Below are 16,125 nucleotides of genomic sequence, written 5' to 3'. Positions count from 1 at the left end.
TCACGCAGTAATTTCTAAAAATTTATGAACTCAGATACGATAATTTATAAATACATGGTATTTGAATAGTTACACAATTAACAAACGCCAAGAACACCATGTGTCAACTATAATAAACGCAAGCAGCTTTGAATGCACGTCGAATTCGTTCAATCTTCAACATGCACTTCTGCACCATGAAAGTTTCCCAGCTTATCATCGAGGACAATGACATCGCGTCTATTGATCAACGTCAATTATTAAAGTCAACTACCATCTTCTGCATGCACCGTACATAAAACATTGCTTTACACAAACTGTTGCGTTAGGACAATTTCTGTAGAACTATTGTTGAAACAGTTTTTTTTTAATAATACGACATATTTATGAGCAAAGTGCAAGTGAAAAATTCAAATTAATTTTTCTAATGAGCGTACTTCGAAAAATGATTAAAAATAATTTCAAGAAATTGGATAGTTTGTGAGTGAAATTTTACAATACGAAAACCGTGTACAACAGGTGCAGACTGAAACGCAAATTTTTTATCAAAATCTTAGACTATTTCTTTTTTTTTTTTAAATAATCTTGGAAGTATATATCGGCTTGTTACGTGTGATTCGTTCCAGGCATTAAACCGAAAATTTCGTCTTTTAAATTTCGGAGGAAACTTCAATCTCGTATTACCAGGATTCACTTTGTAATATACGAGAACAGGTGTATGATTCAAAAGGGAACACCGACTCGCCATATAGATTTTCACTGGTATTTCCGCGTGCCTTCTAAATAAAAGAGGAAAGGGGATAAGAATCGATTTACGTCAACTGTCTTTTGTGTTGAAAATGCAAGTTCGGGTCGCTAGGCTTGTGCAAACATATTTGCTTCACCCTCGTGCGTGTACGCTCGAAATGTCATCGAGACGCATCCCGTGCAGATGACTTTTCTTCGTAAATAAATCAGATCTGAGTTGATCTAGACCGATCTATTTACGCGAATCTTGAATGCAACAGCGAAACCAGCTGTCAAAACAATCGTTTAAAAGTTGTTAGTAACTCTACAATCATTTACGGACCAAAATTTTTTAAGATAAAACAAGTTATCCTTGGAAAAATACATTAGGCATCAAAGTCTTTTACTATTTCAGTAATTGAATTATTTGCTAAATTATTTATTCGAAATTTTAGGAGGTGGATGCGCTTGCACAGGATGAATTATGTGAAAAATGCAAAATTTATTTGTCCATACACTTTGTAATTGTTAAATACGTGAATGAAATTGCTTCGTTATCCGCGGACGAACGGTTCTTTAAAAACAATTTAGATACGCTCGCGTATGTTGGTTTGAAAATTCATAACATTTTCTTGCATCAACATCGGTTCTCACGATTTTCTAGAACACGAAAGAGAGTAACGTGGGACGTAAATCGATTGACGATTGAGCGTGTGTCTGGCAATATTTAATTCAAGTGTGGTCATATATATTTGAGAAAGGTTTGCGTGTGATTTTTCTTGAAGACAAATAGCCGTCCAATAGAATTTTATTAAACATTTTCAAGTTGCTCTGCAACGTGGGATCGTCTCTTTCGCGATTTCCATGGATGTGGGCGTGATGGTGATGCAGTCGAACGTGAAATGATTCCATAGGTACAAATACGTTGAAATCACGCCTTTCTTTATTTCTGAGAAAAACGAGTTTGAAAATGCATGCGATCCATATGAATTCAGACATATTATTATCTCCTTGATTTATAAAATCGAGACAGAATCGTAGCGAAGATTTCGAATGGAGAAATTTAATAAATACGTATGCTATTAATTTCCTTTAAGCCGAAATAAAATTTTATATTTTTATTGTCAATATTTAGCCATCAAAACAACTGCAACCGTACAATAGATGTATCTTTTCTCATTTTTAATTCTGACCATTCGAACTGTAAAAGCAATTGTTAAGCAAGGGACTAATTGAACTTACTATATTGAAAATTACTATATTGAATAAAAATATCTGCGTGTACTTGTCATTATATATTTCTAATACATTTTTAGTAATCAAATCATTACTTTGAAAATGATCCTTTATTTCTAATAGTAAAGCAATAAATAATCAGTTTAGATAATGATAAATAATATATTTTTAATATTCTATACAAGAGATTATTCTTAACGTTTCGTAACTGGCCAGCTCGAGAAGATTCGCTCCCCAGTCTTTATGAATCCACATGGAACATTAGTAGAAACGGAGGGTAATGATCAGACAAGATAAGAGGAAGTGATATATTGGCACAGATACCTAACGAGCATATAAATCCCAATTTCTTGATTCATAAGTACCAAGTTGTACACGCTTTCAAACAACCCTTAAACTTGGATTTGAAAATAAAAGCGAACCTGAAAACACATTTGTTGAAATATCTCGAAAAAAGGGGGGCGTATTTTAGCAAATCTTTTTTTAAATTGTGTGTACAGTTCTACGAGCCCTGGCATTCTGGGTATTCGAAGGAGGGTCAAAGTATTCGCTGCTTGTCGAGGTTTGGGGTCTATAAGCAAAGTTTTTGAAATATCTCGAAAAATCGGGAGTGTACTTTAGCAAATCTTTTTTTAAATTGTATGTAGAGTCGAAATGCATTAACTAGGAGTTCTACGAGCCCTGGCATTCTGGGTATTCGAAGAAGGGTCAAAGTATTCGCTGCTTGTCGAGGCTTGGGGTGTACGAGCACAGTTTCTAAAATATCTAGAAAAATCGGGAGTGTATTTTAGCAAATCTTTTTGTAAATTGTGTGTAAAGTCGAAATACATTAACTCAGAATTCTACGGGTCCTGGCATTCTGAGTATTCGAAGGAGGTCACAGAATTTGCTTTTTCTTGCGTCAGTAGGAGAACGGGCTGTCCAACAACACCACCGTGTTCGTGGAAATCCATAGAACACAATATCTACACAATACATTTTACCCCCTCGATTGGTTCTATCATGATGGGTTCTACGGGTTGCGCGCGCATTTTCGCACATGTTCGCAGGTTGGCACACGGACACGAGGCGTTCGCGCGAAAACGTAACACAGGCCCGCCGCACCCTTTGTGCTAAAATTAGAAGTGACGGAGAGCGTATACTCACTTCGGTGGGCTTCGAGCTTTTATTCACTGGCGTTTAGACATAACGTGTTGCGGTGGCTTTCAATGGCACCGACAGAGACGGAGGAACGGACGGTAGAGGATCGCGATGGGGATGGCAGAGAACGTTGGACAGAGACAGCGGCAGAGGGTTGAACAGGGATGACGAGTGGGAGGGAGGAAGATGGAGCCAATGATATGGAAAAGGGAGGAATAGATCGCGATGAAGCAAAAAGAGGAAAGGTGTAGTCTCATAGAGAGATACAGGGCAACGGTGGTAAGGGAACGTTCGCGATAAAGATATATCGATGGGCAAAGAACAGGGGTTGAAGGGCGAGAGAGGGAAGGGGAGGCTCGGCCAGGGCAAAGGGAAAGGCGTAAAAACACGTGAGGAGCTAATCGTTCAGGACGGTCGAGTTTCAAAGAAATTCTTCGGCGGACTTTACAGTGGCCACTGCCTTTTATTTTTTATTGGAATTTTTATTTACTCAAAAGTTTGCCTCTCCTACCCTGTGCGCGCGCGCGTGCTGATGGACGCTGCAGATGTACCAGCGTAAAGGGCATTTGTGTTTTTCCGAGCTTGAGGTAGAACTTTTTATTATTCTTTCTTGTTTTTTAGCGTGCTTGTTTGCCGTTTACTATACAGGTATATACGACCGTGTAGATTAAAAGGAACGACGAATCTGTCGGCGCCGTTAAGTCATGAAAACTTTTGACAATTTCCGAGTTTGTTAACCTTTACGCGTTTCTCGGGATGATAATTCATTTTCTGTTTCCAGGCACTGTAGAATCTCTAGGCATTTCTGTAAAATTTGTTGATTTAATTACTAAGGTTGAAATGGGTGAAGTGTTGACCTAGGATCTTTCGTGCCGCTAATTCTAAGCAGTATATTAGATTTAATCTCGTATTTCGTCTACAGAAGAAATAAATATGTTGACGTGTTATGCGAATCCGAGAACCAAAGAGCTAGGCACAAAATTTCCTTTGCATCTTTGTAATGAATTTACGATGAAAATTACTTCCACTTAATTGTCATTCGAACCGTCCCCGTTGATCGAACACTAGACAAATATTCCCCTCCTAGCTTAACAAATACAATTTATAAGCGTTCCATTTCTTCCAATCAATCTACTAAACAGTTTGTCTCAATTTATTACTAATGGAGTTCGTAGAAATTCGTTGTGTTCAAAAGCGTTCCAATTCTGAAATGGTTCAGGTAGAAAGCGAAATTGTTAACCATGGAATTTGTTGAATAAGAGATCATTTGTCTCGCACTTTGTCGTGGTTACTACGATTCTATGAAAAATCGTGGTAAAATCGTAGTCAAATCTTTTACTGTTCGGAACGGTGCGTGAAAGGGAATAAAAGCGAAACGGCTTAAACGATAAAAAAAAAAGAATGAGGGAAGTCGCACGATTAGCCCGTTGACTACTGTCGCGATAGAAATGCAAATCGTTTATTAGAATGGGAAATTTCCCGGAGCCCGACTGGTTATAATTAAGCGACATATAAATAGTTAACAATTCGTAGTTGCGTATCCAATCGTATTAATTATTCCGCGTTTCTACATTCGTCTTACTAATTAGTAATTAGCATCTCTTCGCAAGGATTTTCGCTTTAATGGTGTCTGTCGTCCTAACCGGGGGAGGGGGGAGGAGGAGGGGTTTGGAGGAGGAAGTTGCACGTACTTTTCCAATTAAAACTATCTCATCTGAAAACGTCTGCGTTTAAACAGAAAATGTTCAGCGAGATTGCATTGCGTTAATCAAAATGCATTATTACGTTTCAGTCGGAGTAGAGGGACCATTGAAATAATAAACGTTACGGACACGAAGTAGATTAAGGTAACTCTGTGTACGGAATTTGTTAAGTGAACAGAAACGAACGATACCTGACGGGTCTGTTAATTTCGTGAGAAATTAAATGTAAGATTGTGGTATTCTTTCGCGAAAGATAACACAGGTAACGTCTGTTATAAAAATGATGACCGAAAGAAGGGTGTTTGTATGTATTGGAATTAACGCGAAATAAATTGTCTTCGTGGGAAGAGATTATCTCTGATCATCATGGATTATCCTGTTTATCAATTTGAAAATTAAACAGAGCATTGGTTGAGTCTATGTTTTTGCAGCATGTACAGGGTGTCACAAGAGAAAAAAATTTGAAAAATAAATCTTCTCCTATCTGAAATGAACATCGAATTTCACGAATTACGCGCTTCAGTAAATACAAGAAGTAGCAACGGCGTGTCGTAAACAGACACGATAACCGAATGCTATTTAATGCTCCGTGGGACAGGAAGGTCTTCCTTTAGTATTACATATCTTGGATATTACTTGTCATAAACCGAAAATTCTGTAACTCAACAATGTCCGAGAGCTACGCGAGAATTCTGTATAAAACTCAAATTGTTGCTTTACCTGGAAGGTAGTAGGTACGTATTGAAAACTGTAACTTTTGTATATATCATTTTTTCATATCATTACAAGTAATGGAAATATTTAAGGTGGACAAAGTTATTGTCCCACCCTGTATATAACATATTGTCGTCGTAAATATTGCTTTATTAATTTGTCAGATCTCATTATCTATGTAATTTTTGTGTTCGTTCCAGCACATGTACTGATTCGTTGTGTGAGTGTGCGACATTACTGTAATTAATGCAAATATGTGTCGATCCTGTGAACCGTTCGTTGATATGAGAGGGTGTCGGGATAATGTATTACGTTTGCTTTTCCGACGTGGACGACGTAAATTTCGTTATTAGTATACATAACTATCTACATATATGCGATACAATTATCCGAATACACGGCACGTCAAAAGTATCGGTCTGGAGATGTGTTAAATTGACAGTAATAATTAGTCAAGTAATATTGCACGAATACTTTCTATAAACAAATCAGGAATAAGTAGTATGTAGCGCTGTGGAAAAATAAATTTTTTTACTTTGTTTGAAGTGGTTCAAGCATATTTACAACTCTAATGATGAAAACCAATTGCAAGAGAATAATTCTTGTTCCAAATGAACTGTTAATTTGTCATTTAGGGATACTTCAATCATTTGTGAAACTCAATTTCTGGAACTCAATCTGATGGAAGTTTTCCATTTGAGTATGATTAATAAAAATATAATATAATATAATATATTTTACAGGGTCAACATAAGTAGGCAACATAATACACAGAACGGTCCAACAACTACCACCACCCATGGTAGCCTCGTTATTTTTAGATGTATCGAGAAAGTTTATTTAAAAAAGTTGTACTTGTGCTAAGGGGAGTTGATATGTTCTCCACAATCGTTTTTTCTCGATGAAGAATTTCTGAGAGACTTCGATGTTACCATTAAATTTTTTAAACGATATGTTATAACATCTCATTTTTAATAACATAATGAATTATTTATTTTCATCGATTTCAACGACTTGACTGATGGGATTAAAAACGAACATGTAGTTCAAGTCTATTAAGTTCAATTAAACAAACAAAATTTCATCTAAATTAATGATTCTCATCATTGAATGAAAATTCTATTTATTATTGTGATATAAAATAAAACATACTTGAAACATAGTAATCAGTTTTTATTCGTTTTCCTTTTTTCGTGGATACTACAACTAATATGTATCAAAGATGAACAACAATAAAATATTCTAATGTAATAACATTTTATGTTTAAATATATTTTGAATTATCACTTCTGTAAGAATGGTTCCACAAGCTAATACCGTATGTGTGCTGCAAGATGGAGCAACAAGGCAGTGTTAATTTATGGCGCAAACCACAGACATAAGTCTGTGCTTATGACCACAGACAAGATCTAAGAACATACATTACTTCTGGGTCTTGATGATCCATAGTTGTTAAAGCACCAAGGCAGTCTCCAGATTTCTACAGACGTTACATCACAGGCGACATATAGGAGTAGACGAGTCATCTTATGGGATTTCGTGTCGCACGATCTGAAATACCGACATCGCAAAAAATCAGTGGTTTTTAAGCGCCCTCTACCCAAATCGAATAGTCAACTGATAAACTAGTACCACAGACGAGGTATAGGACTAGACCAATAACACCGACGAGATATTTACAAAGCCTGCCAGCCTTATGGGAGTATTTGTCGCTCGAAAGGTACGGTGTTTTCTACCGCCCTCTAGGATAGATTTTGGCTGGAGTAAGAAACAGAAGGTCAACGACGGTATCTCGTCGGTACAGAAGACCACAAAGGAAATTCTCGTCGGTGAGAAGGTGAATCATCACGGAACCATATCGATTATGAAATGTTACATTCTCCGACGAACGTATTCGAATTAACACGGGGGCTGGCAGTCTTTCTAAATATCTCGTCGGCTGCCCGGTTCTGTTCCAGGAAAGACGACCCGGTTCTGTGCCATGCTAAGGCTGAGCAGATGTCAGCACTATATCGGGAACGCCGAAAACCCGGGCGTGAGCACTCTCCTATCCTCTCTGCCTATACCTCGTCTGTGGTAAAAGATCGTGTCGGTAAGTCAGACCCGGAACACGAAGATCCATTAGGTGTTATGTCTATCCTTATATATCTCGTCTGTGGTTTCGTCACTTTATGATCCAATTTACTCTCTTCTTATTAAATACTTCACGGCTGAAATGTGCGTCCGAGATTGTGTCATGATATGTTAGTAGTGATGTGGAACTTTGCAATAGTAAAAATATGATGAAAGTAAATCGAATTATTAATGTAGTACTTCTACTTTTTGCAATAATACTTAGTGCAATACCACAGTGTTGGTCTACATTATCGGACAAACGATTATGTTATGACCGTGACTGTTCGGGTAATTGAAGCCATATTTTAACTTCAATATGTATTTAATTTACACCGCATTCCTTTTATAAATCCACTTAAGTTATTTAATGATATGTTTTATGTAGAACCCATTTCTTTGGCTAAAACAACGGTCAAATATAATGCACCAAACGATGGGATGCTGTCATTTGATATAAATGTATTAGTCAAGGTTTACAGTAAAGAAGCAGGCACTAGAAAGGATTTGTGGGGAGTAGAGGTATATTCAACTATTTATTCATTTTTATCTTAATATTATAGAAAGTATTTTTTAAATGCGTATAAATTTTTATTTAATTTCTATACATACAAGTAAAGTATAAGTACATACAATGAAAATTTAAGTATGTAAAAGTGATATCATAAGTTCTTTTTAATTGTAGATAAATGGTAAACGTGGTTATGTACCAAAATCTCTTTTGAGAGAACATAAAGTTTTTCAAAAGCATTTGAAGCATGAAGTACCTGTTGAATCTCCACTTAATAATACTACTAAATCTAATAAGAAATTTGAACATAAGAAGGTTACTGATAAGTTAAAGCCTATCGCAGAGAATGTTGAAACTTCGAGTGTTCCAACAGCTATAGATGTAAAATCTCCGAAAGAACTGCCAAACAATGTAACACCTACATATGAAGTTATAGAGGGTACAACATTACATTTAAATCCTACTAAAACTTCTACTCAAATTTCTGCAACAGAAGTTCCACAAAATGCAGTGGTGCCAAATAAAGAAGATACAGTTGTTAATTTAAAAGTAGATTCCAATAGAGAAAATGATAAAACAAATATTTTTGCAAAAGATGACAAGTCATCACAAAAAATTTTAAATGGGAAAGAAGAAGATAGTGAACCAACCATTTCTCAGAATGATAACACTAACGATGTTGTAAAAAGTTATGACAAAACATTAGCAGATATAATTGGAATGAAAATTCCATCACTGAAGATAGGTGCTGATATCATAAATTTGTTTAAGGCAACAGGTGAGGATATAAAAACAGTAGAAAAGGAAACTACTCCTGAGGTACAAGATGTACAGTTGTCAAAGGAACAATCGGTTTCTGAGGTACAAGATGTTGAGACACTAAAAGAACAAGCTGATACTAAGACACAAGATGTTAAATTGTCAAAAGAGCAATCTGTTTCTGAGGTACAAGATGTAAAGGTATCAAAGGAACAAGATGTAAAGGTAGCAGAGGCACCACATGTAAAGGTAGCAAAGGAGCAAGATGTAAAGGTAGAAAAAGAACCAGATGTAAAGGTAGCAAAGGAACAAGTTCCTTCTGAGGCCCAAGACGTTCAATTGTCAAAAGAGCAATCTGTTTCTGAGGTAAAAGATGTAAAGGTAGCAAAGGAACAAGATGTGAAGGTATCAAAGGAGCAAAATGTGAAGGTAGCAAAGGAGCAAGATGTAAAGGTAACAAAGGAACAAGATGTAAAGGGAGAAAAGGAACCAGATGTAAAGGAAGCAAAGGAACAAGTTCCTCCTGAGACCCAAGACGTTCAATTGTCAAAAGAGCAATCTGTTTCTGAGGTACAAGATGTGAAGGTATCAAAGGAGCAAGATGTAAAGGTATCAAAGGAACAAGATGTAAAGGTAGAAGAGGAACCAGATGTAAAGGGAGCAAAGGAACAAGTTCCTTCTGAGGCCCAAGATGTTCAATTGTCAAAAGAACAATCTGTTTCTGAGGTACAAGATGTAAAGGTAACAAAGGAACAAGATGTAAAGGGAGAAAAGGAACCAGATGTGAAGGAAGCAAAGGAACCAGATGTAAAGGAAGCAAAGGAACAAGTTCCTCCTGAGACCCAAGACGTACATTTGTCAAAAGAGCAATCTGTTTCTGAGGTACAAGATGTGAAGGTATCAAAGGAGCAAGATTTAAAGGTAGAAGAGGAACTAGATGTAAAGGGAGCAAAGGTACAAGATCCTCCTGAGACCCAAAATGCTCAATTATCAAAAGAACAAACTGTTTCTGAAGTGCAGGATGTAAAGGTATCAAAAGAAGAAACTGTTTCTGAGGTACAAGATGTAAAGTTACAAGAACAACATTCTGTTGATAATAATCTACATGTATCCACATCAAATGATAGTGGAGAAGAGCAAACTAAGAATATCTTGAAGACTACTGTTGCAAGTACCACAGTCACTGTATCACATGAAACTGGTCATACAGACTCAGTTCCGACAGTTTCAGTTTTCAGTTCTGAAATAGATCCAAAAATTGCTTTAAACGTTACTGAGCCTACTAGTACAGAGTATGTCGATTTCATGGAGAATGGCCAGTTTGAAGCTACACAAGCTAAATTAGAGGAAAACAGTAATGTTTCTGAAAGTAATTCAACCATCCTTGATACTAAACATGATGTACCTTTACCAAAAGAAAAAGATGTAAACAGTTCAACAGAATTAGCCTCTCTCAATATTGATAGAAATATAGGTGAACAAAGTTCTAACATCAATTTTGACACTGCTTCGCATCAGCCAGATCCAAAAAATCAATCCGAAAATGTTGAAATAAATAGTAATTTTCAAGATACTCAAGTTAATGAGGAAGATACAGCAATTGCCACTGGTAAAGAAGAGGACAGTAAAGAATTGCAGAAAAAGATCGAAGCAGATGTAAAATATGAAAATCAAAATGATAGTAATGAAAACGCAAATGCAATTGAATCAGAAACCTCTGTAAAAACTGATATACTCGAGCAAGTTAGAAATTTATATGACATTTCTGATTCTGCTGAAACACCACATGTGTTAAATGAGTACCCTAATTTATCAGAAAATGTGGCAAGCATTAATGAATTTCGTAACAGAAATTTATTGAATGCACATACAGAAGACTCCAATGAGATAGGTAAATATTTAATACTTAGTACAGGTTTTGAACAAAGTTATAGTACGATACTAATTAAATGTACTTTTATGTTTACATTAAATAGAAACTGCGAAAATTGAAGAAACTGAACATCCCAAAAGCGAAACTTTACTTAAGCACGAAGTTGATACAATATCTGCAGAAGAAATAACATCAGAAAAAAGTGGGTATAAAATACAAGGTATATCATACGAACCATTAAAATTTAGTATCAGTGCTGCATGCTGTACTTTTAAAAAGTTATTACTAATCTTTATGAAATTTGTATCAGTTTCTTCTCCCGAGGTCTGTGCAGCTGACAATGTTGAGTGTTCCACCGAAGTTGATTCTGAAAATAATTTAATTGATAATGTAAGCATTTATTAGTTTTAACATTACATGTACTTATATACCTTGATGCTTTATTTTATTAATTATTTCAGGATGAAACTTCCGAAAAGATGGAAAATATAATAGGTAGCCTAAATATAGTAAGCAATTATTGGATGACGTTTGTGTATTTAATTATTACTGCTACTGCAACACTTACATTTTCTTTAGGATACTATTATATTGAGGTACTACGCGCGTATTGTATAAAAATTATTTAGAATGTAAATGAATTAATTTAAAGGACATGTGTAATAAATTACTTATTTTTATAGAATATGAGGAGAGATGGACAACTAATAGCTAAAATCAATAAACTTGAGAAGGATTTACTCGTCTCTACTAAAGAAGGTTCAATGCTAAAAGAAAATTTGAAAATAACCAAGGATAAGGTAATAAAATATATCCCTCTTGTATAAGTTGTAGCAATTATATGTTGGAGAATTTTACTAGTCCAAAAATATACATTTCAGTTGACTTGTATCGAAGACGAATCATTCGGTTCCAATGAAATGGTTCTTTCTTTGAAAGCCGACTTGGAAGCTTCTCAGGTAAAACATTTAAATTTATCCGAATATCTATAACTCAGAAAGTAGATCATTCAGAATATTTCCGTGTCTTTTTATAGAATTCAAAAGCAGAGTTGGAAGATCAAGTTGCTTTGCTGGAGAGAGATTTAGAAAGCGCTACCGAAGCGGGCTTAGAATTAGAGAGAATGCTACGCGAAGTTCTTTCTTCGGATAGCGAAGATAATCCATTAGCTCAGTCAGTAGAGGATCTTCAAACACGATTAAATGCTCAACAAGCTGCAAACGAATCTTTAACAAGTGCTCTTAACTTAAAGACTCAAGAGGTATGTGTTAATTTATAAATTAGATGTAAAATGTCTCTGGTTTTTCTTGACACAAGACACGTTCAAATTTATTTTATGAAATGTAAATTTATTCGCAGCTTGAGTTTGATAAACTTGAGGTTTGTGATTGTATGAATTCTATAAGATAAATATTATAATTTTAAGTTATACGTAGTCTAACATCAACTATTTTGCAGAATGAATCTTTATCGTCAGAATTAGCATCCTTTAAAAAGAAATGTGAAGAACTCGAAGTCGAGCTTATTCGAATAACAGAAAACTTAAAACTTGAAGTGGAAAGTAAGAATAGTATACAGCAGACGTTGACTGATAAGGTTCAGGAATTAGAGATACAAATCAAGGACGTAAGTTTACAATAATATAGTTATTGGCAACATATAAAAAGTACTAATTGATTAAATATAAGAATACCATACATAATTTCTTTATCTCCGTTTGTTTACAGATTTCTAACGAAAAAGTAGCCTTACAAAAACAATTGGAACGCAAAGAAATGGTAACTCAAGATCTTATGGATGTTATAAATCAATCAAATTCTAACGTGGATCTGGACAAGTTGTATAATGTAACTCACATTAAAGCAGAAGCGAAATCTTTACTTGAAGAACGAAACGAATTAAAAATACGATTGACTGAAGTTGAGGGTGCCCACAATTTATTAGAAGGTACTTTTCTTTTTGCATGCACACTTTACGTGATGCAAGAGATATTCAATTGTACTCTTTTTACATTTCAGAACACATGAAAGTTATCAAGGAAGAAGTGTCTACCTTAAGCGAACAAGCCAAAGCAGCAGAGAAGGAGAAAAAAGATGCAGAGACTCGTCTCGAAGTGTTATCAAATTTCTTTAAAGAGAAAGAGGCTCAAAGACAAAAGTACTACAAAATCATTTTCATTGTTACATTCCATAAAATCCGCTATATATGGTCTTAGTTAATATACAACATTATCGTTATAGGGAAGAATCTGTTTGGTTACAACAACAGGGTGAAGTTGTATCCACTGTAGAACGAATACAAACAATGCAATCTGAAATACAAAATTACAAGTAAGTCTCGATAAATTAATCATAATAAACAGTCACGAAACAATTATTTCATTATTATAATTGACTTATATTTTTGACTGAATTTTAGGCAACAAATCGAAATGTTGAAACGGGAAATATTAGACCAAGAAAGAGAATATGAGAATCAAATTTCTATAATTGAGACAAAAGCACGCGAACAATGGGTAAAAATTTAGTACATTATCTTACATTGGGTTGTAATCTGATACTTGTTTAATCTCTTAATCATTTACATTTAAAGATAAAGGCACGCCAAGTCGAACGTCGTCTAGAGGAGTCCAAAGTCGAAGCAGGCCAATTACGTAACCGGCTTACACTCATAGAAAAGAATATTAATGATGTAGATCCCGAGGCAAAATTACATCGTAAGTCTTTACACTATAAGATTATATCCTATGTTCGTTATACGTTATTCTAATACTACAGTTTCATTGAGTAGCAACTATTATTATCATATACTAGTCTTTAAAGTTATACGTATTATTCTTTCGTCGGTTTCATTAGTGTTATTCTTTGTAATTACTTGAAATTTAGTATTAGTAAAATTTATAGAAGTAGATACTTGTTGATCTAAATATACTAATAATTAGAGCTGTGCGAGAACTCGAAAATGTGGGTCGGAACGGGTCGAGAAGTTTATTCGGGATCGGGACCGGTTCTCAGATATTCTCGGGAATCAAAAAATTTTCGAGAACCCGACTCGTCTCCTCGACGCGACATTTTCGGTTTCTCGCAGACTTCTACTAATAACATATTTAGAACAAGGATGACTAAAGATATTCAGGTCGATCTACTGTTAATGCAACCCCCCAAACGACAAAAGCAGTCTAACATAACGTAATGTTTAAGCAAAAATTATACTTTCTTAAACTGATTTTCAAACAGGCATGGAAGCAAACGGAGAGACGGCAACGTCACCTCCGTTATTCATAGGAGCAGAATCATCAAGCTCTCCTATAATGTTTTCTGGTTCCTCGAATGTTCCTCCCCCGCCGCCGCCTTCCTATCTGCACTCACTGTTTCCTCCGTATTTACCACCCCCATTACCAAACGCATCGAACGTACCACCGTATGAAATTAGTCAACGACCACCACCATTGGGTGGTCGGTTATCTTCACCGCCACCAATGCCTCTACATCCTCCTAATTCCAGCAGGTACGACAACACAGGTTCTCCGCCACCAATGTCCCCGCATTTACTTCCATCCTTTCCTAATCTCAGAATACCACCGCCTCCATTCGGTAATGATCATATGCCTGGTCCTCCTCCACCTCCCCTTGGTTCGATTATGCCAGCACCCCTTGGAACGGCGCATTCGTGGGGGGAGGAACCACTGACGCCTCTACGCAATTCCGGTTACCATCTGTTACAACGAGAACGTGTACGAAATCACAAAGGTTTGTGTACAAATTGACCAAGCGACAACGAGCAACTGGCAGATCCATTAACGGTTCATTTCATCGCCACTTGAAATAATTTTTTCATTCTTTTTTATCTTCAATTATTTTCCTCCCCCTTTTTGTTGTGCATGCAAGGACGCAAGCGATTCTCTAAAGTGAGACAATTTTGGAGTACTTTGGAAGGAAATAGTTGCAAATGAATATGGTACATTAGACTGAACAATTTTGAAAGTGATTTTGTTTAGCTTATTTTGATATACAATATAATACATACAAACAAAATATCGTAATCGAGTCTCATCTAAACAAATTTATTGCGATAATCTTACTGTGTTTGTGTTAATGAATGGAAAAGTATTATAGTAGTGAATTCTCTAATTATGAGTCTTTTCATTGTTTTTTTTTATAATACCAGTAATTTGTTAAAGTTTAATTATTCGTACACAAACAAACGAAAAAGATACTGTTTATTTACTTATATAGTCGTCGTTCTTATAACATTTTTATTAAAGTCGATTTCGATATTTTAAAAAAATGTGTATTACTAAAATTATTATATTATTCATTTTTTAATTTTTCGTACCGTCAAGAATCATTAAATACATTTTTTAGATTTTTTTCTGATATTAAAACCTGTAAATAATAGACAGAATATTTTAAAAGATTTGAATAACATATTATTGTTCACAGGTTCCTTACATTCTTCAGGAGAATCACTGGACAAATCACATCATAGTAGCAAAGCTTAACTGCTTTATTTTGTTACAAACCATTATATTACGCTAAATTTGATACTGTAGGAACCGATATTTAATTTGTAAATCTTTCAAATGATCAACAGTGGTGCATGATAACGAGTAGAAAGACTAGCATTTATTTTGCGACATAAAACCATATGTATTTTGGTATATTATTTGTGAAATATGATAAGTGCATATTTAGTCGATATAAATGTGTCTATCAAATTTCATCACTGTTGTATAAAGAAAGAGAAGGGAAAACTAATTGTACATATTATATTTGATTAATGTTTAAGAATGTATTGAGCCACCTAGAGCAGATTGTAAAAATGTTTCTTTATATAGATATGTATAATTCTTTATTCAAACCTGAAACTCTGATTACTCTGAAACTCATGATTTATCAATTTTGTTATTAGTTATAACCAATTTTACACTTTGTTCAAGTGTAAAACTTACATGTTTTGCTGGTTATCAAGCAGAAAATAAATTGTAATACGAATTTAGACTAAATACAATTATTATATAAGATTTTAAAAAATTGAAATAAATCGTAATTTATTATTATCTGGTTTTATAATCCCATTTTTTGTATACACAAGTAGCATATAGCTTGCATTATATGTATATAATAGATGTCTGGTATAAGTGTATACAATTATGTCCAAAAGCTTTTAAAGATACAAGTTTCGTTTTTTAAATGAAATTTTATATTTTTCTAAGATCATTAAATGTGTATATATAGCGCGTTTGAAGTATAAAAAAAGTTATTAGCACTAAATAGTTTAATTTCTTGTAACATTTACATTCCATAAAAAACCGTTTTGTAACTTAAACCATTTCCGAGATAATCAACTATATACATTTATACCAAATACTT

The 16,125-nt window shown here is 34.8% G+C and overlaps 1 protein-coding gene across 1 annotated transcript; it reads left to right on the top strand.

The window, feature by feature from the left end:
• The first annotated feature begins 7,692 nt into the window (after positions 1 to 7,692).
• On the top strand, positions 7,693 to 15,812 carry Tango1 (transport and golgi organization 1). The gene is made up of 19 exons (XM_076785255.1): positions 7,693 to 7,901; positions 7,999 to 8,132; positions 8,296 to 9,513; positions 9,622 to 10,771; positions 10,875 to 10,955; positions 11,064 to 11,143; positions 11,215 to 11,349; positions 11,437 to 11,553; positions 11,635 to 11,712; positions 11,790 to 12,014; positions 12,212 to 12,379; positions 12,481 to 12,700; positions 12,772 to 12,910; positions 12,994 to 13,083; positions 13,172 to 13,268; positions 13,346 to 13,469; positions 13,990 to 14,502; positions 15,196 to 15,255; positions 15,310 to 15,812. The coding sequence occupies exons 1-18, from the start codon at positions 7,778 to 7,780 to the stop codon at positions 15,252 to 15,254; spliced, it is 4,752 nt and encodes a 1,583-aa protein (XP_076641370.1). The 5' UTR covers positions 7,693 to 7,777; the 3' UTR covers position 15,255; positions 15,310 to 15,812.
• The last annotated feature ends 313 nt before the right edge of the window (positions 15,813 to 16,125 follow it).

The sequence above is a fragment of the Halictus rubicundus genome, chromosome 3 (assembly GCF_050948215.1).
Source record: "Halictus rubicundus isolate RS-2024b chromosome 3, iyHalRubi1_principal, whole genome shotgun sequence".
NCBI lineage: Eukaryota > Metazoa > Arthropoda > Insecta > Hymenoptera > Halictidae > Halictus > Halictus rubicundus.
Note: the sequence above shows the minus strand (reverse complement) of the source record. Positions and strands in the feature narration are given on the sequence as shown.

Excerpts from the sequence above, each read along its gene's own strand:
- Tango1 (XM_076785255.1), top strand. The coding sequence starts at position 7,778 with ATGATGAAAGTAAATCGAATTATTAATGTAGTACTTCTACTTTTTGCA. Across the intron at positions 10,772-10,874 it reads AGAAGACTCCAATGAGATAG|AAACTGAACATCCCAAAAGC; the intron begins GTAAATATTTAA and ends CGAAAATTGAAG. Across the intron at positions 14,503-15,195 it reads ACGTGTACGAAATCACAAAG|GTTCCTTACATTCTTCAGGA; the intron begins GTTTGTGTACAA and ends TATTGTTCACAG.